The following is a 25,741-nucleotide window of genomic DNA, read 5'->3' as shown; positions in this document are numbered from 1 at the left end:
AGAAAATGATTACAGCTGGTTCTGGAAACACTAATACTTGGGTAAATATTCAGCCTGTTCAGTCTCTAGTTCATTGTCACCCTCAGGAACCAGAATTGTCCTTAAGAGCAGAATTTTCCAGGGACGTTCTCAAGCTTCGTTATCTGACAACATCGCCACTATGTTATCACTTCGTAGTTTCTTCAGGCTGAGGAGAGGAACCCAAAGGTAACCACAAACCACTTTAAAATTGGAATCTAGCCCTTCCAGCTTCAGAGAGGGCTCTCTCTATATGAATCTTCAGTCACTTAGATGATTGGTTGTCTTAGGTTTTAGGCTAGGTATTAAGATCAGAGAGGAATAGGTTTTAACAGTTTGATGGTAGGGAAGAGGGAAAATCCATTGGGCATGGAGTCATATTGAGCTAATGATTTTCAGTGATATGATGGGAAAATGAGGAATCCTTAGATAGGGGCAAGGTAGGCAATCCTTATGGTGTCTTTGTCAAATTTCATTGTAGAGAGGTGAGCAGAGGAGTAGTGGAATTGATAACATCTAAAGCATCTAGCTGAGGATGAATTTTAGATATTACAATGGAGGAAAAACACTAAAATGTTCAGTTACTTATAACAGAGCACTTAAAAGTGAATTCTGAAATAAATTTTGCTTAACTAAACATTGAAGACATGACATTTAAGCATGGCAATAACATAAGATAATGAAACAAAAACAGGAGATAAACATCACCATAAATGACTGACACATGAATCCTTGAACAAGTAGACTTCGACCTTCATCATTCACTGAAACTTTTTAATGAAAATGTACAATGCTCAATGTCTTCTCTATCACACCCTGACCAACCCTTTTCTTAGTAAAAAATACATCATATATACATAAAAAACTATTAGTTCCTCCCTTTAGGAACCAAATTCCCCAAAAAGATTTAGTTTTCTGCTTGTAGCAGCGAATATAGAACTACTTTCTAGAAATTAGGGAATTGTTTTGACTAAAGGAATCTTTAACAAATTACATTGAATACCTGCATAAGGATGAGGCTCGAACCTCCAAAACACTTAATGACACTTGTAATAATCATATGACCAATTTCAGGAGGTCTAGAGTCGAATTGAAAGGTCAAATTGCTGACTATGTGAAAGCACAACAAATTCACTGCATTACTCCTTTCTTTAGCAAAAGTGCAAGAAAAAACACAGCGAGTTTATGATTTGCATGCTTTTGATCACCTCCTAGACTTCTGAATGTGTCACACATGTGAAAGACAACTTTTAAAACATCAAATACCTATTGGATAACATTTTTTCAAATTGTAAACTCCCATCTTTGAAAATCATCACCAATAGCAGAAGCGCAATGACTGAGCGCATCAAATTTGAACCTGCATAGGTTTGACTAAGGTTTGGGGTCTTTGACCGAGAAAAATAGTTAGTTGATGATGTTGACAACCTTAAAAACCTTCTTGAGCCTCCATACATAAGAAATAGTGCCAAAATCCTAGTCCTCTATCAAATTTTAATGCTTTTGACAGTAGCGCAACAAATTTGCTGCGTTATTATGTCACTTGCCTCCTTTACAAAAAATTTCCAAAAATGCAGAGGGTATGATTGATATAGGGCTAGTGCACTTCAAACAAAAAGGCAAAAAAGCAAAAATTATCTTGGGTTCCTTTCCAAACTCAAACATTAGCTGTCCCAGCTAACTAGTCTAGATTTCCTCTTTCTGCCTTCTGTTTTTCCTGCAATGCCTCTTGTAATTGTTGTTTTGCAGCCCTCAACTCCTTTTTCAAAGTGAGATTTTACTTGCAAATGTTCTTGAGATATCTATGTAAGGGCAAAGTTCTCTTCAACATATAATTAGCCTCAAACAATGCTGACTCACAGATATTCAAGTGGTCATGTATCTTTTGTTTGGCCCTTTCATCTTGTTCTTTAAGCCTAGTAATTTCATCTTGAGCTTTCTTCAATTGCTTCCTCAGCCTATGGAAAGTGTGTTTCCCTTCATCCAACTCAGTCTTCTTCTTTTCTTGCATTGACTCTCCTTTGATCAGACTTTCTTTCTGTAGCTCCAATTTCCTAGTTGAAGATTTGGTCATAGGGACCCTTGATTGTGAAGTCTCTAGCTCCTGGATGTCCTTTGTTTTTGCCTTTCCTTTACCTTTAGACTCGGTGGCAAGTGAAGTTGTCTTCATCACAAGTTCTGCTTCATCAGCTTTAGATACCTTCTCCAAAATGTTCTTCTTCAACTCCCTATTGTTGTGTTGAAGCTAAGCAATGACCAAATGAGCCTTTTTCAACTGTTCCCGCAATTCCATAATCTCCTTATCCCTGTCATCTAAATCAACATTCTCTGATATGGTGTCTTGGACTTCAGTGAGATTTTCAGGGGTTTGTTCCATGGATAACCTCTTTGTAGCAACTCTTGTGTGTGGTTTCTTGGGAACTTCCACCACCTCAGGAGAGAAATGAAGCTTTTTTCCTTTTTTCCTGTCAGATTGGTCAACTGAAGTCTATGGCTTTTTGACTGAGCTTTCTACTACTGGTTGAACATTCTTTGCCACTGATGAGGGTGTATCATTTTTGCTCCAGGGACTATCTGAAAGTTCAACTATCAACTTGGATGAATCCAAAAATGCTTGCAATCACTGGTTTTTCTTCTTCAGCTCCTCCACCACTAACAATTTGATGAAAGATAAATGAAAGAGACTAGGCTCTACTTGACTCTTTTTACCTTGAACCTTATCTACCATCTTACTAATGCTCCTAAACAAGTAGAAAGGTATACTCGGGGATTTTACCTATGAAATGCATCAACAACCTGAAGTGATACTGATAAACCCTCCCAAAGGGAATTATAGGGCTTCAAAATGCAGTAACAACGCTCAACAACTTAGTGCAGCAAGAGTGCAACAATTATGAAATTATGGTTTAGATGAGGGTTTCTGGCAAGTTTTGGATGGAAATCCCCTATATTTAAAAGCTCAAACTACAAGAACTCAACTCACAGACCAAAATGCAGCAATTTGTTGTTTCTATATGCAGCGAATTTGCCAATACACAGGCGCAACGAGTTAGAGGTTATGAGGGTTGCAAGCTCTTCTAGGCGCTCTCCTTGGTTGCTAAAGATGAAACTAACAACACATAACATGAATTATGCTAAAAAAGAGAAATTTGGAACCTAAGGATGGTCATGGTAGCAAGAAAACCTTCAACTTGTAGAAGCGCAGCAGATCCCTTGCAGCCAAAACACAACGACTTTCATTTGTTGTTCAGAGTATCTGAGGAGAACGAGAAACCTGCTCGATGCCTTCTTGAGAGCCAATGCATGTATTTGCAATCCTCCACGTGGCCCAGGACTCCCTTTAACTGTAATGATGACTTTCTAATTTGAAATGTTCAAGTGCAGCATAATGGAGAAGTGCAACAACAACTTGTGGTGATAATGATACGATGAAGTATTTGATGTGACCTTGCAACTTTCTTGATAAGACAACACTGACTTGTCCCAATGATGAGAAAACAAAGGCCCACTACTATCTTCACTCATGATTTGGATAACACATTACCCTAGACTTACTAAACCTAGACTTTTTAAGACTTTGACAACTTGATTTTTATTCACCACTCGAACTTTAGTATATCTTATTGACACTAAGACTTGATCTCAATGAGATCATAACAACACTTTACAAATTGACCAAAATAATAAAAAAGACTAAGCTTAGCTTTGACTACTATAACATAGGACACTAACAAAGCACAAGAGATTTTTTGAGAAAAATAATTTAGATTTGAAGTAATTTGGCTTGTATACAAACTATGGCTAGCACCCCTACAATAAAATTCAAAAGATTAGACTATAAGGCTAAACCAAATAAGATTTCCTTCAAGTGCGTATCAAGAGTGGGTTGGTCTCTCCAAAGACTTCCTCTCACACTTGATCATTGATCCACCAAAAGTATTTCCTTCTACAAAACTCAACCAATGATTAGTTCCACATATAGATTTAAAAAAATTATGCAATGAAAAATGGGACCTCGAGATTTATGTGAAATCAACTAGGACTATCTAAATCTAGAGCAAATTTTTAAATCATGTATTGATGCAAGATAGTTCTACACCCATACATCTCTAAAGCATATGGAAGCATGAAATAGATAACACATGTAAAAGGAAATAAGCACATTAATCAACAAAAATCCATACCATGCTCAAGGAGGAAGAACATCCAATTTGTGAACCCCAAAGTCTTTATTGATATTGAATGTATACAAAGTAGCAGAGCTTCTGCAAGCATAAGAGCTCGTATCAATAATACCAAATGAGAGCCCAAGGCTCATTTAAATAGAACTATGGGAGCAAATCCCAATGTAGAATGCAAGTGACAAGTGGAGAAGCTAACAATACCAAGGCAAAAACGAATTTTCAAGTGGCATCTAAACTGTCCTAGTGTAACCAACTGCTATAGGTGATTGTTAACAAATGTTACCTGACTGGTGTGAGTTTTTGTAGGTGTCATCTTCGTAGAGTAATGTAGATATGCCTGGTTGCCAAGTGTGAAAAGAATGTGAAGTAAAGAGGGAAAATACTCCCACAAAATCTGGAAAAAAATCTTCATAACAAACAAGTGGTAGTTGCCCCTGAAATGTGTGCTTCCAAAATTGATGCGTATTGTCATTGGGACTGCATATTAGCTGTAGCACTGGCTGTGCGTTGGAAAAGTGCCATCTTCTTGTTGATACATGGAGTTTGGAGCGAATTTGAGAGTGGAGACAAGCCTCATTAATTAATGTAATGTTTAACTTTACTCAACCCTCAAATTTGCGTTCAATCCTTTGCTGGGCAGTGTGGACTTCTTTTCTGCATGTGCGTAATTCCCTTTCGTAAACCATGCGTTGAGATAAGGTGGGGTCCATTCCCCACTCATTTCTCTAAAAAGTTTTAACTTTAGACTTTAACCTTCTTCCCCACCTTGAAGAGTGGCTAAATCTGCAAGGTGGGGATGGTGTTCGGTTGGGGAGTTTGTGATAAAGCTTCTTTTATATGCTGATGACCTTGTACTGATTGCTAAATCGGCCCAGGGATTGCAGATGCACCTTTATGCCCTTGAGCATTTTTGTAAAGTAGTGGGGATGCAAATCAATACCAGCAAGACCAAAATAATGATTTTCTCAAATAAAAAGAAGCAGAGTCAGCATACGTTCTTCTTTGAAGGCAACATTCTTGAAGAAGTAAATGAATACAAGTACCTTAGGATTGATTTCAACAAGCTTAATTGGGAGGACTGCAGAAAGAAGAGAATTTTAGGAGGGTGGAAAGCTTATATGCTCTTCAAAACTGATGTAGAAAGGAAGAGTTATGGGATTGGAAAACGATTAAAGTGCTTTTTGGGCTCCTAGTTTGTCCAGTGATATTATATGGGTGTGAACTGTGGGCTAGCAGCATCCCTGTCTCAAAATGGAAACAAATTGAGAAAATTCAAAAGCGTTTGATCATGAGCAAGTTTAAAATAAAAAGTTTGGTTCCTTATGAGATAATGTTGAGTGAAATAGGAGCAACTCCCATCGAAGCAATTGCTATGGTTCATCTCATAAGGTACCTACAAAGAATTGAGCAAATGGGGGAATGTAGATGGCCTAAAGTTATCTCCAATGAAGGAATGAGTGAAAGAACGAAATCATGGATGAGACAAAACAACAAATGGATGCAAAAATGGATTATTTACCTCAATGCATGTCCCACAAATAGCAAGGAGTTAAAGAGTTTTGTTATGGAGCAGTTTTGTAAGCGTATATGGGGAAAGAAGAAGTACTATGTTTAGGAATTCAACCCCACTTGTGATCTCCAACAAAAAGAGTACATTGGATCTAACATTTCATGGAGAGCAAAGATTCTTATTGCTCAATTAAGAACTAATTCGCATCAACTACGGTGTGAAATAGGTCGGTGGAAAAGACCTAAAGAAGCTTGGGAAGAATGGGTGTGTACTTTTTGCACTTCTAGGGTAGTGGAATCGGAAAAACATTTCATTTTGGAATGTGATTCTTTCAGAGACATTAGAGACAGTTACAACAATATGTTAACATCGATTCCTTGGCATTGTCTTTTCAGTGAGGGGACTGTTAGAAGGTTGGGTCAACGCATCATTAATTTGAATAATAAAAGGATTGAATTGCAAAAGGCGAAAAGTAGGGAAGCTGGTGGTCCCATAGACTATTTCTAGTCTCGTGGATGTTAAAATTTCATTCATTCATTCCCTTAATAATTTTATGAGCTTCAACATTTGCTTGTACGTAGTTTTGCAACTCATGGGCCATCTTGTTCTAGCTGAGTTGGCTTTGCCTTTGTAATCGAGTTAGGCCCCTTTTGGTGGGCCCCATGTAGCTTACATATCACCTTTGATTCTCCACTTGAACTTCCATGTCACCCTTTTGACTCTTCTTGACCTTGGAGAAAATAATTTTTTCCTCATTTTTGCCACTAATATTAGAAAAATTGGCTTTTGAGGAACTATAAGTCGTTTTTTGACCCTCAAAGTGGGACCTAAGATAATGTTGGGCCTCTGAGGATGAATTTCGAGTAGTCACACACTCCAAACATTTCTTAGGACCACTTATTTACATCATTACATAGAAAATAATTTAAAAAATCTCGTTTTGTGGTAAAATTTTAATTTTTAAAAAATCCTACTTAGACCTAGTCAAATTCCGCGAAATTTTATGAGTGATCTAACATGGTAATATACAATCACTCTAGACATTAGGACTCACCCAAGGCCTTACCATCAAGCCACACTCCAACTTTGGTGTTATGAATATAATTATGTAAAAGTAATAAATATAGATAATAAATAATAAACATAATAATATGTAAATAAATAATAATTAGTTAAACAAAGAGACATGTCTAAGGAGACATGACCATTCATAAAGGGACACCTGCTTGGTATATAAGCAGACTGCTCAACCTCAATTGTAACATCATTCTCATTCATACATTTTAATATATATTCTTGTATCTCAATGGAGATCATTATATTCCAAGTCTTCTGGAGTATTTAACTTGAAGAACGAACTTTGTTCATTCCATTTAGTATCAGAGCCACGTTGGCTAATTCTGGCCTTTGGCCATCAAATTGTCGTCAACTTGATTGTTGTCATAATTGAAGCGTTTCACTCTATAGTGGGAGATTCTCCATTTATTGCCAGGCAAATTTTTTTTATTAAAGGTTTTAAAAAAAGAGATTATATCTATTAAAAAAAATAGAGAAAAAAATTATAGAAAAGAAAAAAATTAAAAAGAAATAATTTTTTTTCAATAGGGTTATATTAAAAAAAAAACAAAACAAAGTATATACATAAATCAAACCAATAATAAAAAAAAACAAACCTTACCTGGCCGCCAACGCTCATCGGTCTCCACCACACGACCTGAGCCCACACCTTCTAAGCAACCACCATCGTTAATATCGTTGCGATTGTTCTACTGCACCCATCGGCATCCGCAGTCCAGAGAATAGTCAGTTGCAGATCGTGTCTGACTGTGTATTCACCTTACCCCGCCACTACAAGCCTAACTCGCTGATCTGTAATATCTGTGCTTCTGATCACTGCCACCAAGCCATCCTTGACCCTGTTGCTGTTCCCGTATGCACCATCCATCCAATCATTAGAGTGCACCATCCATCCAAATTAATCTACCTGCCTGTCATCCACATCATACACACTCCCGCCAGAGCTCCTAGACCACCACATGCGTTGATAACGCTAGCAATTGTGACCAATCGTCTTACCCACGTCGACACCGTCCTTGCGTCAGCACTTTCACATACCACGCAACCACAATGAGGGTAACCACTGTGCCTTCGCTCTTCTGCTGCGATGCATCATTGTCTAGCTTATTGCACCACCCATCACATTTGTGTAAAATGTTAATTATTAAAAAATCCTACTTAGACCTGGTCAAATTCCTGTTTTGCGGTAAAATTTTAATTATTAAAAAATCCTACTTAGACCTAGTCAAATTCTGCGAAATTTTATGAGTGATCTAACATGGTAATATACTATGACTCTAGACACTAGGACTCACCCAAGGCCTTGCCATCAAGCAACACTCTAGCTTTGGTGTTACGAGTATAATTATGTAAAAGTAATAAATATAGATAAACATAATAATATGTAAATAAATAATAATTAGTTAAACAAAGAGACATGTCTAAGGAGACATGACCGTTCATAAAGGGACATCTGCTTGGTATATAAGCAGGCCCCTCACCCTCAATTGTAACATCATTCTCATTCATACATTTTAATATATATTCTTGTATCTCAATGGAGATCTTTATATTCCAAGTTTTTTGGAGTATTTAATTTGAAGAACGAACTTTGTTTGTTCCATTTGGTATCAGAGCCACGTTGGCTGATCTTGGCTTTTGGCCATCAACTCGTCGTCAACTTGATTGTTGTCGTAATTGAAGCGTTTTTCTATATAGTGGGAGATTCCCATTTATCGCTAGGCCAAAAAAAAGGCCCAAAAAATAGTATTAAAGGTTAAAAAAGAAGAAGAAGAGATTATATCTATTAAAAAAAAATAGAGAAAAAAATTATAGAAAAGAAAAAAACTAAAAAGGAATTTTTTTTTCAAAAGGGTTATATTAAAAAAAAAAGTATATACATAAATCAAACCAATAAAAAAAAATATAAAATAATAATAAAAAACAAACAAACCTTACCTGGCTGCCAACGCTCATTGGTCTCCACCGCACGACCCGAGCCCACATCCTGCAAGCAACCACCATCATTAATAGCATTGTTACTGTTCTATTGCACCCACCAGCATTCGCAGTCTAGACAACAGTCAATTGTAGAACGTGTCCGATTGTGTATTCACCTTACCCTGACGATACACGCCTAACTTGCCGATTTGTAATATCCGTGTTTCTGCTCACTGCCACCAAGCCATCCTTGACCCTGTTGTTGTTCCCATTTGCACCATACATCCAATTGTTAGGGTGCACCATCCATCCAAATTAATCTACCTCCCTGTCATCCACATCGTACACACTCCCGCCAGAACTCTTAGACCACCACATGCGCTGATAACGCTAGCAAGTGTGATCAGCTATCGTACCCACGTCGACACTGTCCTTGTGCCAACGCTTTCACATACCGCGCAACCACAACGAGGGTAACCACTGTGCCTTCGCTCTTTCGTCGTGACGCATCGTTGTCCGGCTTGCAGCACCACCCATCATGTTTGTGTAACCACTTGTATTGTGACAAACGCCATCATACAAATGTCGTCCGACTTGCATTTATCCAACAATTAGGGTGATTTCTCTTTACATGATAATTTCTTCTGAAAATATTGTTGAGATTGGTAGCTTGAGAGGTACTCCAAACCCTAGGGTACAGGGTTGTGGAGGAATTTGGCACCACAAACTCACTTGTGGGCTAAGAACCCAAGATGTGGGCTTTGCACCCAAGCTTGTGGGTGTGAAACCATGCGTGCATTTGATGATTTGACACTTGGAGATGATAGAGCACCCTTAAAGGAGTAAGGGGTTGCTTGAAACACCAAGAGTGGGTAGCCACTCTAGTTGAGTTGGCTTCGACTTTGTAATTGAGTTAGGCTCCTTTTGGTGGGCCCCATGTAGCTTACATATCACCTTTGATTCTCCAATTGAACTTCCATGTCACCCTTTTGACTCCTCTTGGCCTTGGAGAAAATATAAATTTTTCTCCAATTATTATTTTTTTTTGAATTTTTTCCTCATTTTTGCCACTAATATTAGAAAAGTTGGCTTTTGAGGGTGGGTCCTAGGATAATGATGGGCCTATGAGGATGAATTTCGAATAGTCACACGGCCCAGACATTTCTTAGGACCACTTATTTACATCATTACATAGAAAATAATTAAAAAATCTCGTGTAGTAGTAAAATTTTAATTATTAAAAAATCCTACGTAGATCTAGTCAAATTCCGCAAAATTTTATGAGTGATCTAGCATGGTAATAGACATTAGGACTCACCCAAGGCCTTGCCATCAAGCCGCACTCCAGCTTTGGGGTTATATTTTGAAAAAACTCAATTAATTGTTAAGTGCTAAAAAGTACCAATAATTAACCATGTAAAAATACCTCTCCAGAGTGAACTCACTTGATGACAGTGTCCCAAGCTACCTAGGCCTATTATATGACTCTACTTCATCATGCTAGCATCACTTTACAACATCCCCGCAGGGCTTGTGGAATCTGAGTGCAATAGAAAAGAAAAAGAAGAAGAAGAAGAAAGAGCTAAAAAGATCTGATGATATCTGAACTTTGCAGGTACATGAATTTTCTGACATATCCTTGGACCTGGAGTCTTCAAGTAATCTTCAGTGGTCAACAGTCCCATTTGGACTTTTGAAAAGAGATGGAAAAATATTTTTTGTTCAAGTAAAAATTGTCAATTTTGTCCCCACAAGACCAAGTCGGCCCTGAAAGGGACCCATTTAACCTCCTGGATGTGTATAAATAAAGAACAATTCGACCTCATTTGGAGACAAGCAAGCAAGTTTGATTTTTGTACCAAGAAGAGAGAGAAATACTAGTGAAAAAGTCAAGAGAAGGAAGAATTTTGCCACACATGCAAGGAAGGAAGAATTTTGCCACACATGCAAAGAATCTGCCCTAAAATCTGCCACACGTGTGAAAATTTCAAGAATTGCAGGGGTCGAAATTTTGTTATAGGGCCGAAAATATAAAGTTTGAGCAAGCTTGGAGCGCTGTGATTATCATTGACTTGAGTTGACTTTGACTTGTTGGAAGAGATTGGAAGGAGGATTAACTTGCATCTTGTGGAAGGTCGAGTTCTTGGATTTGGTTTTGGTAATTGTTTGATGAAAAGAACATAATAAAAGTAATAAGAAGCCAACCTATCTGTTGTTTTTCCATGACACTGGAGAATCTAGGTTAGGGTTGTAGAATCTCTGACACAACCAACTCAAATGCCACAACAAACTACTTTGCACAGCAGAATAAATACAACAGCAAATTAACTAGTGCACAAATAGAGAACTTCTTACAATTTTTCAACAACCCAACTTCGTTATATTATCAAATCTACAATACAACAGTCTAGGGCTCTTGTACCAAGGATCATGGCCCTCATACAATCACTGATACAAGAATACAAACTAGGGTTTGGTGTCAGTCCTTCGACAACCAATTTACCGTGAACAAGACAACACTTGACCCACTTGCTAATGTGGCACCCCACAGCCCTTTCAGTCCACGTGTCTTGAACACTTCTTTTGGTCCTTCTGCTTCCAATATGCAACAACACAAATCTGCCTCTATCAGTGATAGACATCCTTCAGGTCACTGAACATGGATCCAATTTCCCTTCTAGCTGATCATTATTCCATCAACAAATCAACACATAGGGTCTTCTTGTGAGTTGTTCACAACTCCGTTTGTGAACAACTCCTAGGCTGCCCATTGCTGCTCCTCAACACTTAGGGACTTCTTCCCACTATTGCCTTCCTGTGCTACTCCAATGAAGACAAACTTAGGGCATGGAGGGCTTCCCACTATGACTGTCAAACATCCTTCTCCAACGGTCAACTTAGGGTTGATTCACAAACCTACTTGGCTACCCTTATTCCTCCAAGAGACAAACCCTTAGGCTTCTCCAAATCTACCCTTCTTACAACTGTCATTGTCTTTCTCAACAAACTGATCTAGGGCATCAAGAACACCTTATTGCTACCCTCCAAACAAACCTTTAGATGTCCAACAAATTTGTCCTAAATTAGGACTCCTAATCCACTAGCAACACAACAACTTAAGAAGACAAAAGCATACCTCTTCTGCCTGAGATGCGACTCTGTTCTGTGACCCTGATTCTGAGTTTTTTGGCCCACTGGTTAGGGCTTTCTGTGCCACTGCAACAGCCCTCAACTCGGCCTCAAAACTCCTTCAACTCCTGTGTTGTCGTTAGCCTTGCTTCTTGACTGTGCTCGACCTCCTCCTAAGTTGATATAACAGACTTCGTATGGCCCAGATTTGCCCTAACTAGGGCTTTGTCCAACCTGAGGTATCACAGATAATGCAGAATGCTAAATAGAGACAAACTAACAAAAAAATAGCCCAAAAATACTCCTCTTACTCACTGCCTTCTCCAAGAACTCGGCCTGCTGTCATGAGAAATTAGACCCACAAACTGCTCCTTTTCTCTCCTTCACTAAGCTTCCCTTGGCTGTGGCTATTTCATAGGTGTCTTCCACTATGAAGTGTTGCACTTGGATAGTGAATGAGGTTCCAAGCCTTCTCTATTTATATGCTTCCTTAGGTATTGTCTAGCCCTTCCAAGAGGGGTCTCTTCAACTAAGGCTGACTTGAAACTTAAGACAATTTGCCCACTTGAAACACATACAAGGCCTCTCATGGTGTTTCAAGCAACCCCTTGCTCCTTTAAGGGTGCTCTATCATCTCCAAGTGTCAAATCATCAAATGCATGCATGGTTTCACATCCACAAGCTTGGGTGCAAACTGCAAAGCCCACATCTTGGGTTCTTAGCCCACAAGTGAGTTTGTGGTGCTAAATTCCTCCACAACCCTGTACCCTAGGGTTTAGAGTACCTCCCAAGCTACCAATGTCAACAATATCTTCAGAAGAAATTATCAAGGAAAGAGAAATCACCCTAATTGCTGCCCTATTGATTTCTCAACAATCACCCCTACATAAGCAAGGCTCCCATAAAACCATGAGTCCTCATACAAGCCCATCTAAAACCTGCCAATCCTATATAGGATGATAGGAACCCGAGATGGAACTCAATGGTATTGGCCATGGTCTGATGAAAAACCAATTGACTCAATATGACACAAGGTCTAGGATGCCTATAGGACCTCACATGGTTGTTACATGGTTTTTGATTTGTGACCTGTTGACCACTGGAGTGGCACCTGATGATAATATGAAGACTTCATGCCCAAGGATGATCCAGAGGACACTTGGACCATCAGATATCGCCAGTCAACAGAGTTTTTTAACTCTACTTCTATCTTCTCATCATCTTTCTTGTACCCAGATTCCACACCCTACGGAGAATTGTAATAAGTGATACTAGTAATGATGAGTTTTGAGTCTGTAACAGGCCTAGGATGTTGGGACTCGATCAACAAACAAGTACACCTTGGAGTGTTTTTTTATCTAGTTAATTATCCCTTTTTTTTCAAAGGCGGATAATTTTCTAGGTTTTTTCACTCACATTTTACCCCAAAGTCGGGGTGACGGTTTGAAGGTTGAACCCCTGACACATATTAGTGTCTAGAGTCGATGTATATTACCATACTAGATCACACAAAAAATATTGTGGAATTTGGTTAGGTCTAGGTAGTCATTTTTTAATTTTTTAGATTTCCTGTAGGTTAAAAATTGCAAATAAAATTGTATTTAAATTGTAATAAGTGTAGTCTAAAGAAGTTGTATGGGGTATGAGTAATCAAAATTACACTTCTCACCTTCAACTTTCTATTATGACACACTTTGAAGGGTTGATAATGTGTTTTAGACCTTTAAAACCCACTTTTCTTAAGTTTAGTGAGAAATTTGGCAATTAATTAAGCCAGAAATTAAATAAATGGAGAAAAATAAATATCCACACATGCTAAATGTTGTGGAAATGAGGTAGAAAATTATAGGGGAGTTAAAGTGAAGTCCCAAGGTGATGTGGACTCCTAAAATCAAGGAAATGACATGTGCTCAAATAAAATCGAATTTCTGGCATTAAATGAAAAAACTGCTTGGAAATTCGAATTTGTGAAGTTAATGCACATTTGGGAGGATTTGGGAGAATATTTGGTGGAGATTTTTGTGGGAAATTGTCCCCACATGGGTTACCACCCATATACACTTGTCATTCCACCATAAAATTCGAATTTGGCACATAAGGGAAGAAGAAAATGATGTCCACTTGCCAGAATTCGATTTTTACACTTGGCATTGGAGCTCCATTCAACAAATTCGAATTTCTCTTTGGGATTGTCACCTCATGCCACTTGTTTAATCACTTCTACATTGGGATTGGCTCCAATGCCATTTGTCATTGTCATTCTTCATTGGGATTTGCTCCCAACTCTCTATATAATAGAGCCATGGGCTCTCACATTGCATCATATTGTTACTAGCTATTGTGCTTGCAGAAGCGCTACTGCTTTGTACACTTTCAAAAATATCAATAAAGACTTTGGGGTTTCATTCATGAGGTGTTCCTCCTTTTCGAGTGTGATGAATTGTTGAGCATTGGTATAATTCCTTTTACTCATGCTTTGATCTAATTTGCTTCCATATGCTCTTGTAGATTTGTTAATGTAGAGCTATCTTGCATTGACATTTGATTTAGAAGTATGCTCTAGGTATAGAATGCTCTAGTTGGTTTTAAATAAATCTCTAGAGTTTCTTATCATTGTTTATTGCTAAGTCTATATGGAACTAATTCTTGATTAAAGCCCACGGGGCTTTGGATTGACGGTGAATGGGTGCACTGTTGAGGCACTCCTTGCGATAGGTCACTGGTTCAAATCCCTCGTGGGTGGCTTACCTACAAAAAAAAAAAAAAAATCTTGATTGAAGTTTTGTAGAGGGAACATCTTGTTGGGATTACAGAATCAAGTGTGAGGGAAGTCTTTGGAGAGACCAACCCACTTTTGATACATTCTTAAAGGAGTTCTCATTTGTTCTTTGAACCTTCATAGTCTTATCTTACAAAGTGGTTTCGCAGGGATTTCGGCATAGCTTGTGCACAAGCTGAGAACTTCTAAATTTAAATCTCTTTTAAAAAAACATTGTACTTCATTTATTTCATTTGCTATCTAAGAGCTTGAAGATGGCTAAGCAAAGACGAGAGTTTACTCACTCTTTAGCTTAGCTTTTTGTAAATTATAATTGTACATATACATTTTATCTTGCTTATTTTTCCATTAATACTTAACTTATTTTGCAGCCTTTGTTTGGATTGTTTGCTAACTCTTGTGTGGTAGATTTTGAAGAGCAACTTCCCGCAACATCTAACAAGTGTTTGCAAGACCTTTGGCAAGTGTTGGGGGTTCGATTTCCAAGGATGTCGTGAGCCCTTTTGAGGCTTATTTTGGCCAAGTCGAATTCACTAGAGGGCTGCCCATGCTAACTCTTGTGTGGTATATTTTGAAGAGCAACTTCCCGCAACATCTAACAAGTGTTTGCAAGACCTTTGGCAAGTGTTGGGGGTTCGATTTCCAAGGATGTCGTGAGCCCTTTTGAGGCTTATTTTGGCCAAGTCGAATTCACTAGAGGGCTGCCCATTTTCCTCTTTAAGCCATGGGCATTTGGAGGAATCTCACACTTTGTTTCCCTTGCATAAGTTTTGTGAGATCTTGTCACTACTTTCTCAAGAAAGGAGGTCTAGTGTCCAAGTTTCAAGCAATTATTGTGAGGACTCTCCTTGAAGTATAGTTGAGAACTTTGATGGGCCCTCTTCTCCTTGTAATATTAATAAAAGATCTAACTTGCTTGTGGAAGCTTGGGATTTCTCCCATGGTATCCTATCTCCCCATTTAAAGGGAGGCTTCTCTTGGGTGGATTGACATTTGCATGGTTTAAGCTTTCATACTTCATTCACATGCATGCTTTAATTGGGAATTAACACAACCTCACTATCACATTTCATTAAGTTAAAGTTCGTTACAATTTCATTTGAGCTTTGCATTTTCTTTCTCATTGTTGTTTGGAGCTACAAGCTTACACTTTACTTTGGGCAATTCATCCTTTACATGCAAGCAATTTATATTCTTAACAAACTTTGATTCATTTCCATTTACCTTGGTAAATTGTTTCATGAGCACTTGAATACATGCTTCAATTTTATGCTACATTGTTATCTTGAATATTGGAGCAATTTATTGTCATTGTCTATTTGAAACAAATTTTACTTTCAAGCAAATTACTTGTATCATTTTAATTCATTGATGAAACACATGCAACACTTGTAAGCTAATTTTATTCCTCCAGTTGAAGCTATGTTGCGGGGGAGCGCCCTCCCCCCCCTCGATTCCACTCCCAATCCACGCTCCGGGTGGGAGCGGGTTGGGAGCGCGCTCCCGAAATGGGAGCGATTTCGGGAGCATTTTGCCTTTTTTGCAATTTTTTTTTTTTTGTAGTAGTGTTTGAAATGCAATTTTTTTTGAAAAAAACAAATAATTTTTGAGTGGGGCAGCTTAATGATCAAGTCTAGGCCCTAGTATTGATATGCTATTCATGGTAATGTTAAATTTTTAAAGTAAAAGTGACATTCTCCTTAATATTCATTTTCATCCTTTTACTTAAATTTTTAACATTACCATGAAATGACTCAGGATGTTTGAGAGTGGTTCCGGCCTCATTGGATTTCATATGGAGAAAGTAGAATTTTAGATTTCATTCAAAATCCAGCAGACTTATCAGTTTTTTAGGATTTCAGGATTCGGGGATTGCAATGTTTCCATTGACTTTTGTCATGTATTAGGGTATGGAACTCGTATTTAATCAAGAACACCAATCCCTCTATGTACCTTGATGTTAGTGACATTGTTTGTCGAACTCCTCTATCATGACCCTCCTAAAAATGTACGCATCACTCAAACAAAATCTTGACTTGACATGCTATGCTTGTTCTATCTTATGTTAATGCTTAGAGGGTGATATTAATGACAAAGATTCCTACAGATACAGAGCTAATGACAAAGATACCTCTGGATATTAATGCTTAGAGGGTGATATTAATGACAAAGATCCTGATTTTCCAACAAGACTAAAAAATTAGACATTTCTCGTGGTGGCAAGAGGCCCAAGCATAAGAAATATATAATAGATTTACTTCTATTTTCTAGTTTCTAGTAGCTTTTATAACTATTGACTCTTTCATATTTATTATGATATTTTTTAAACAATATATGACAATTTAAGTTTGAAGTTGGCAATTATAACTCATTAGTAATGAATTATGAATATGATGCTTCATGAAAGTTGAAAGTTGTTTCATTTCATTTCATTTTATAACATTTCATTTCATGTTAGATATTATTTGTTGTAATGGTTACACTTAGCTTACAAGTACAACTTTGGTGATCAATGATGATAAATGTTATATATTGAATTTTGAAAGCTTGAAACTTTAAGATTGATGAATCATGAGACTCAATATGTTGTATGTTACTATGTTACTAACTTGTGGACGTGGTTGATGAAGATTATAACTTCTAGATGATTGTTGTTGTATGGTTCAATCTATGTTTTTTATATCTAATTCATTATTCTACATGTTTTTGTTGACATATATGTATCAAAATATAAAATATATATATATTATATAAAAAACGCTCTGGGATTCGCTTCCAAACCGGGAGCTTCTGAAAATGTCGCTCCCACTCCCATTTTCGCTCCCGCTCCCCGCTTTCGCTCCCGCTCCCAAGTAACATTGAATTGAAGTTATAATTGCAACTTATGCTGAACACTATTTCATTTTCAAGCATTGCAAATCAATCTCTTTGAAGCATTTGCATGTATCATTATTTTAATTTGGGGAATTAACACAATTTGCATTTCATCTAGGCATTTTAGTGTAGGAAGGCCTCAAGCCTCATTAAAATTTTACCTCCAACATAAGTTGGTTGAAGTAAACATCTTAGGGATCCTCTACTCCTCTATTGACTCCTCACTGTGAGATCCATATCATTGGGCGAGAGTGAGGTCTGAGGATTGAAGAGTTAAATTGTAATCTTGTTGTAGAGTTAATTAATAAAATTAACCAAGAACACTTTACATTACATTTACTTTACTTGTCTCTTGATGGTTTGATTTTTCATATGCAAAGTCTATTCCAAAAGCAAGTATTGTAATCATTTCAAACAATTGTTTTCTTTTCATGTTTCAAGCCTAATTGCATATTGATGTCTTGGTTTAGCACTTTCTTTCTTTTACATTTCCAAGTTAATTACTAATTTTTGGGTTTTGGCTAGATATGATTCACATGTTTTGATTTATAAAGTTGATTATCTCAAAAGCATTTTGTATCTTACATATGTTGTGCTAACAATTCTTATTTACATTTCAGGGTTACTTTGTTTTCTCTTTTGAGAGCATTGCATTTTACTTTGAGCAAATATATCTTTAAATTGTTGAGCAAATTCCTTATAAGGCATTGGTTTTATGGTTTTTAATCATATTAATGATTGACATTGTTATTTCAAGTTGCTCACTTCATATTTGCCCATAAATCCTTTAAAGTAATCCATTTTCACTATAACACTCTCCTAGAAATTCACATATTTTAACTTAACTTTTCATTAGGGACCACCCCCCTTAGCTAACCTAGGAGATAGCTCAAATGGAGAGAGTCGGGATTAGTGTGACAGCCCCTTCTCTGAGTTCCCTGCCACCAACCAAACCTTGTGGGGTTGAAGGCTTTTCTCACTGACTTGTAGGTAGGTGTAGGCGACAGGGTCAACATGACCTTTGGCTTACAATGGTGTTTAAGAATGTTGTAATAGATATACGTAGCCTCGCTGAAAGAGGGTTAACAAGACCCATAGGAAAGTAATGCTCTATCCATGTCAATCACCCTTTAAGACAAAACAAACATAGGGGATTGAGCTTTGAGGAGTTTGTCACCTTGGTAACTAGTGGTAATACTCAATTCTCGAGGTATAGAAAAGGTGAGATAAAGGAGAATGTCAGTTTAAAAGGTAAGATAACGGAGTTGGCATTCTCCTTTATCTTACCTTTTAGGTTGGCATTCTCCTTTATCTCACATTTTCTATCATTTTACTTAAATTTTTAACATACCATTAATTATTTCAGGATACTTGAGGGTGCTTTCAACCTCATCAGATTTTATATGGAGGAAGTAGAATTTCATAACCCATTCCTGATTCAGCAGACTTAAACAGTTTTTAGGATTTCAAGGTTCATAAGATTGTAGCATTTCCATTGGATTTTGTTATGTATGAAGGTATGGGATTGGTATTAGTCAAGACCACAAAGCTATGGGATTTTGCATCATGTAATCATCTATGAGAGTTAATATAGACATGGGTTTCCTTCTCAAGTGTCATTTATGTGTGTCATTCTTATTTTCTGGCAAGATAATGTGTTATTTAAAAAAACTATATATCTATATTAATTTATATTATTACATTTCCTCTACATACCCATTTTTTGGGGGGTCAAGTTTCCAAGCATTCCCGATTTGGGAACTTGTACGTGCTTCAACATTTCATCAACTTAGCTTCCTTGCCTTCTCAATCGTAGGTTTTATTATGTGCTATTTACTGATTACTTGGTATGCTTCCTTGCCTCTTTGCTTGTAATTTTTAGCATGCACTATTTTTTGATGACTTGGTATTTTAATTGGAGCTGCTGCTTTTCATGCCATGTGCTGTATCAAAGTTCGAAGGAATAAAATAAGTGGACATTTTGTTGCAGTGATTTCTTGGCAAGGTTTCAGCATACTTACTGTTGTGGGTGGACTTGCAATCTTAATATGTGGTGCATATTTGGTAAGTGGAGCAATTGTGATAACTTCATATTTTTTAATGGAGAGATTAGTTGTACTGGATAAACTATGCATTTATATTCAGTCCAACAAATCCTGTAGTCTCCAATATTCCAGGAGAATTCAAATCCTGCTTGAATGAACTTGTATGTGCTATAAGATCTCCCAAATAGTAGAGTTCTATTGTCTTACATGTGTCTTTTGTAGTAGATCTACTCATTTCACCCCCTAGATTTAGATATTCTTAGCAAATATAAATGGAATTTTTATGTAAAACTCTAACTCTTTTAAAACCATAATGCTATTATATGTGGACTTTTTTATTTTCTACAATATGGATTTCCAGTTTGCTTATTTTAGCATTTGTTATAATAGACTGCAACTTGCACAGTACTCATCTATCAACAGTCACTGATTAACAGGAATACTTTTAATAAGGGCTATATGGGCTAGGTCAGGTGGAAGATGACTATCTGTTAGAAGATGGGCTATGCTATCAGTTAAGAGTCATGAATAGGCCGGTGGGAACCATAGCAGACTTATACACATTGTATGCAACTTATGCCCTGGTTATGGTGATTTTGTTGTTCCCATCCTATTCAGTTGTTGAACTCGTTCTCTAAAAACCATCCCTGAAGTATCACTTCTAGTATTTGCTTATATACAGTAAACAAGAATACCAGGCAAGCAGTGAACAGCTCTTTAGGACTAGGAACAGCCGCTATAGAACTTCGAATATTTCCACTCTCAACTGGTGGAATTATTTTTTAGTTATGGTCCATTCCGTTGGTCATCTTAGCCTTAGTTGAAGCTCTTCAATTTCTATCCACATGTTTATTCAGAGACTCCTGCCCACTTAGGTTAACTTATACTTCTATTTATAGAATTATCAAGCAAGTCTTAAAAACCACTCTTGGGCTAGAAAGCTAAAGCTTCATCAGGCATGGCTGGCTTGCAACCTATGGGCTAGCTGATTAATGATGAGAAAACAGTCATTAATCAGAATAGGTGATAATGGGACATTGCATGAACATCAGTTTTTACTCTCCTCAATGAATAACATTTCAACTGCATCCTAACTACGCGCTCATGGTTGATATTCAGGGAATGGGTTTAATATGTGCATAAGTAGGGCTTAGTCATGTAGGTGAATTAGCAAATCCACCCTCCTTCAGTTCTTTGGAGCTCCAGGAGGTCTCAGTTTCAAGTCCAATAGTTGGCAGATGGTCTCAAATGTGCTAGCTGGGGTCCTTTTTAGCAAGGTGGCCAGATCCCAATACAGGAGGGGGACCTTGGATTCACTGAAAACAGCCCTTCAAGTGGCAGAAGGCAGGTCATTGATGACTGCCCAGCGGATTTAGACCAAAGCAATTGTGGGGGTTGAACATCAGATTGGAAAAATAAGGAAGCAAATGAAAGAGAAGAATTGCTGCAACTGTGCACATGATGTAAACCATATTTCATTCGATATGTAAAGAAGTAGGACATTAGTATGTAGGGAATATTTTATAAACAGTTCAGATAGGCATTGATAAGCTATAGTTGAGGTAGTCGGAGTGTTGGGTGACGTACAAATATAAAAGTGCAAAAATACAACTATAATACATTATTAGCAGTTTCTTATGACTAAGTCCCATCATTTCCTCCCTGATTAGAGGAAATTCTTTTCAATTGTCTTCAATTTCTATTGTAGGTGAGGGAATTACTGCTCAAAAGCTAATTGGGACTGTTGGTTGATGTAGCTTGGACAAGTGTTCTAGCCTCAAGTGGTGTCAATGAGGCTAGGAACACAAGATTAAAAAATATCTCCAAGCCTAAGTTATTCTTTTGAATGGGAATGTCTTGATTAAATTAATTAATCAAATTTTTATATTTTCCTAAGTTTTAACTTAGGGAAATAGATTAATTAATTAGTAATAATTGAGACATGGTCAATTTTCCTCTAGAGACTTTCTAGAAAAGTTTTTAAGAGATCTTAGCCATTGATTAGATCATTTCATTTTTAGATCTTGGTTGTTGATTTCTCAATGAGAAATTATAAAGGAAAACGACAGACAGCCCTGGAGATCATGATCATGGTTTTTGAGTTTGACACCAGTGAGGGTTTCAACAGCGGTTGAAGCAGTGAATATTTTATGGGGTTTTCTTTCATCAGTATTCTTCCAATTTTTAAGATCCGGAGGAGGAATTCTCCCAGAGTTCTTCTTTAGACAGGGAGGCCGAGTTATTGAGGTCGTGAGGGTTCCAAACTTTAGACCCTAAAACTTCATAAATTGGATTTTCAACTTGCTGAAAATTCATTTTATTGTAAATCTGGAGACTCAGAAGTGGTCTAAATAGACCAATATTCTCCCTTCTAGCCTTCCCACCCCTAAATCCAAGATCTATAAATGTTTAAGCACTTTATGGGTGAGTTTTCAATGGGTTAGCTTGTTGATTTCCATATTTTTTGTTGAAATTACAAATCTATAAAAACAGGGCAGCAAGCTGTTTTACACAGCAATCCCCCAAACCAAGTGTTTAATCATAAAAATATTTACATTTGTTAGAATATTTTTTGTACTTCAAATTTAACTACTAACCATAGTTTGTTAGTATTTGGAGCACTTTGTGCTATTTTAGTGTATTTTATGCAGATTTTTCGTAGTAGGACAATTGGACAGTAGTAAAAACTCCTCCACTTCAGCCATTTGACCCCATTACAAGGCAACGGTCTTGTGTTGGTTGGCTGGAGTCATCCACAAGAAGCCTCCCATAACCCTTTTTGGTGGGAATTGGGCTTAAAGAGTGGGGACTTAGGCTGAAGTGACAGTGGGCCTCTGTCCTATGTGTGTTGGCTGCGTAGGGTTGTATGGATCTTCAACAATCCCTACTAACAGGAGCAGTAACTGTACCAAAGGTTGAAGGTTCATGTGTCAACTTTTGTCATCAAGGGACATTATTTGATTCTATGGTGGGACTTTGGCACCTTAAGTAGGTGTCGAGGAGTTCGATATATTGCACTGGCTATTAGAAAACTCAACCCTGCCCCCAGTCTTGAATATACACAATTTTTTTTAGAACTTTGGAAGTATTAACTCTAAGACAAACCCTTTTTCGAGGACCCAGGTTAAAGAATCAAGCTGGCTTGTGGCAGATTAAGATGTCAACTGGGGCTGAGATTTGTTCCAAAAATCCTAGAATTGTATTTGGAGCCCTATGAATTCCACCCAAACTAGGCAATACAGTTTGAAGGCTTGTTTAGAAAAGAATTCTTCCTTCCATTGAACAAAAAAACCAAGGTGTTCAGACACATCCAAGTTTTGTCAAATATCACTTCATGAGAATGATTTTTTCTTCCAAGGATACTTGGAAAAATTCTTGCTCCAGCTACAAATGGTTGTGCAAATCCCTCCATGGTGTGCCTAGGCCTCCTTGACCTAAAATTATCGTAGGCTTTGGTGAGATACAACCCACAAAATAGTAAATACCCCAATAGCATGTGCCTTTTCAATTTATCATATACCAACTGCTTTTTGAGATTATCACATACTGAATAATACCAAAATCTTGAATATCAATAGGAAACTTGTCAAGGGGGGTCTCATTACTTCATGCACTGCCTTCAAGGTGAGCTTTCACAGGGCCTTGGGAGAAACCATGCCAACCGGCTCTTGGATTGAACTCTCCTTGTATGTTGCCAAAATGACCATTTCAAACAAAAGAGTGCCATTTAAACAATCCCCTATGCTCTTATGATAAGCATGAAAAGCCTCAACCTCAAGGTCATGCAAGCTCCACTAAACCTTAAAATACTGAATGTCACATAGAAGAAAATAATTAACCCTAAATGTCTTTGAAATCGGAAATTACATCAGAATCTCTTCCCATATGTTATTCTTCCAACGAATTTATTTTATTATCAACCGAATTTACCCTCAATCAACAAGATCTAAACATATAGTTTCTGGCAAAACGATTGCTGCAAGGCTTATGTTGATTCTAATTCTTAAATAGTGGAAGGCTTGACAAGTGATTTGTTGAAATTACTGACCAACAAATGTAACAATGAAATATTATTGGTCACCATTTTTTGATGTCCAAGGGAATGGTAGGATCAAGTTTCTCAATATTGTATTGTTACAATGAAAATTTTATGTTTTGTAGCAAACCCTCGATTTCTAATGTTTTCTTTTGAGTTTGAAATGTGCTATGACCATATAAATCGCGAGTCACATAAACCGTAAATAAGTGGTATATGGAGAAAGCCTTTGGAACCTTAAAAGAACCAATGGGTTTTCAGTAGTTTGGGGAGTATTTCAAAGTTGATAACTCTTTGACACTGCATGGGATTACTGACAAAAAAAGATGCATTAGTTATTTCCTCAGTAAAAGAAAAAAGGACAGCACCTAAACGAGAAAGAGGATCAGTTATCTGTGCACCAAACAATGTAGGACTAGTGCTTCTCTAAATTGTGTTTGTTCTCTAAGTTGTGTCTTGATAGCCAAATATCAGAATTTTTTAAAGGGACAGGAGGCTACCATTATTCCCTGTCGAAAGTGTCTTTATATTTAGAAGAAAGAATAGCTTCAAAAAAGTTCTCTACATCTGAGATACTTTTCTAAACTAAGGCACTTTACTTAATACTACTAGTTGTACTTGACATATAACTTTTGCTTCTGTTATTGCTCTGTTCCAAGAGTGTAAGCTGATTTGTCATCTTGTTTTGTGATCTTCTATTTTTCCAAATAATAGTGTTTTCTTGTGATCTTTCAGTTAATGGAATCTAGCTCTATAAACATGTTAGACTACCAAAGGAAGCTTCTTTCTCATCAACAACATTAAAAAGGGGAGGAAAAATGAATCACAGAAATGTTTGATATAATAGTTGTGTTTACTCTTGTAGGCATGGTTACGAGTATCAGAGGGGTTGCACACTTACGATCAAGTATTAGTGGGAGCACTACTGGGTTCTGTGGCAGCAATTGTTTGGTTTTCGCTCTGGAAAGCTGTTGTGCTAAAAGCTTTCACTTCTTTTTTATGGGTTAAGATAACCCTCTATGTTGGTTCAGTTATTGTTTGTCTGGGATTCTTAGCTTTTGTTGTACGGACTTGGCGTTTTGGAGGGGTCTAAACATGATTAAATTGTGAGCTTTTTTACTTCCAGGGTTGTACATTATGATTTCCTTTCAAAAAGGGATTGGGATTTTATTTGCTTCCATTTATTTCATGTATATGTTTTTTTTTTTTCAGAAGACTTTAGTGGCCTCAAAATATAATATGGTTTCACATAAGCTCAGGTTCCCTGCAAAATTTCTTGTCAAGTTTCTTATTGATGAACACAAAGGTAGATTTTGCATGCTTTGAAGGGTTCAAATGTAACTTTGTTTATTATGCATCCACATTGTCAACATGGACTTGCACAGCTGAAATTTTACTGCAATAAAATTGATTTCACAGAAAACTATTTCAACTATGATATCAATTTAAGTAATTTATATATCAGAAATACATATTGTTTTTTATTTGGATAAAATTTACCTAAAAATATATATTTTAACTATGATATCAATTTACATAATTTAGATATTTGAAATACTTATTAATTTTCACTTGGATAAAATTTATCTCACATAAAAACATTTTAATTATAATATCAATTTATGTAATTTATATATCTAAAATACTTATTAATTTTTTCTTGGATAAATTTTTCCTCACATAAAACCATTCTCACTATCATATCAATTTACTTAATTTATATATCTGAAACACTAATTATTTTTTACTTTGATAAAATTTCACTCACACAAACATGTTTTAACTATGATGTCAATTCACATACTTTTTCTTACAACATTTCACAAGCTAAGTCACGAGACACGGAGACACGGAGGACACGAGACACGGAGGACACGTAAATACGAGTGTTCAATACGAAACTCAGCGACCTGAAAACAGGACACGGGGGACACGTATATATATATATATATATATATACCGAAATATAGTTTTTTATCCATATTAAATTGCAGGTTGCAGCTTATCTAGTTAAATTAAAATATAATTACTTCTCAAAGTTCATAGTTCACTTAAAAAAAATAAATAGAATCAAAATTTACTATTTAGAAATTAGAATGTGATATGCTTGGTCTTGATTCTTGAATATTCAATGTTCATGTACAACTTACAAGCACATAAGAAACTACT

The 25,741-nt window shown here is 36.8% G+C and overlaps 1 protein-coding gene across 2 annotated transcripts in view; it reads left to right on the top strand.

Annotated features, from left to right (window-relative positions):
* Window positions 1-24,929, top strand: part of LOC149248337 (lipid phosphate phosphatase epsilon 2, chloroplastic-like) — a 176,757-nt gene extending 151,828 nt beyond the window's left edge. The window contains exons 3-4 of one of the 2 annotated variants that reach the window (XM_089458404.1): window positions 19,482-19,555; window positions 24,438-24,929. In XM_089458404.1, the coding sequence (XP_089314530.1) occupies window positions 19,482-19,555; window positions 24,438-24,665 (302 nt within the window). In that variant the 3' untranslated portion in view covers window positions 24,666-24,929. The remainder of the gene's footprint in view (window positions 1-19,481; window positions 19,556-24,437) is intronic. The other variant, XM_089458405.1, reaches the window with a different exon arrangement.
* The last annotated feature ends 812 nt before the right edge of the window (window positions 24,930-25,741 follow it).

Source organism: Pinus tabuliformis, chromosome 7, assembly GCF_031772625.1.
Source record: "Pinus tabuliformis cultivar Carrire ecotype Pingquan chromosome 7, CPIR1, whole genome shotgun sequence".
NCBI classification, from domain to species: domain Eukaryota; kingdom Viridiplantae; phylum Streptophyta; class Pinopsida; order Pinales; family Pinaceae; genus Pinus; species Pinus tabuliformis.
Note: the sequence above shows the minus strand (reverse complement) of the source record. Positions and strands in the feature narration are given on the sequence as shown.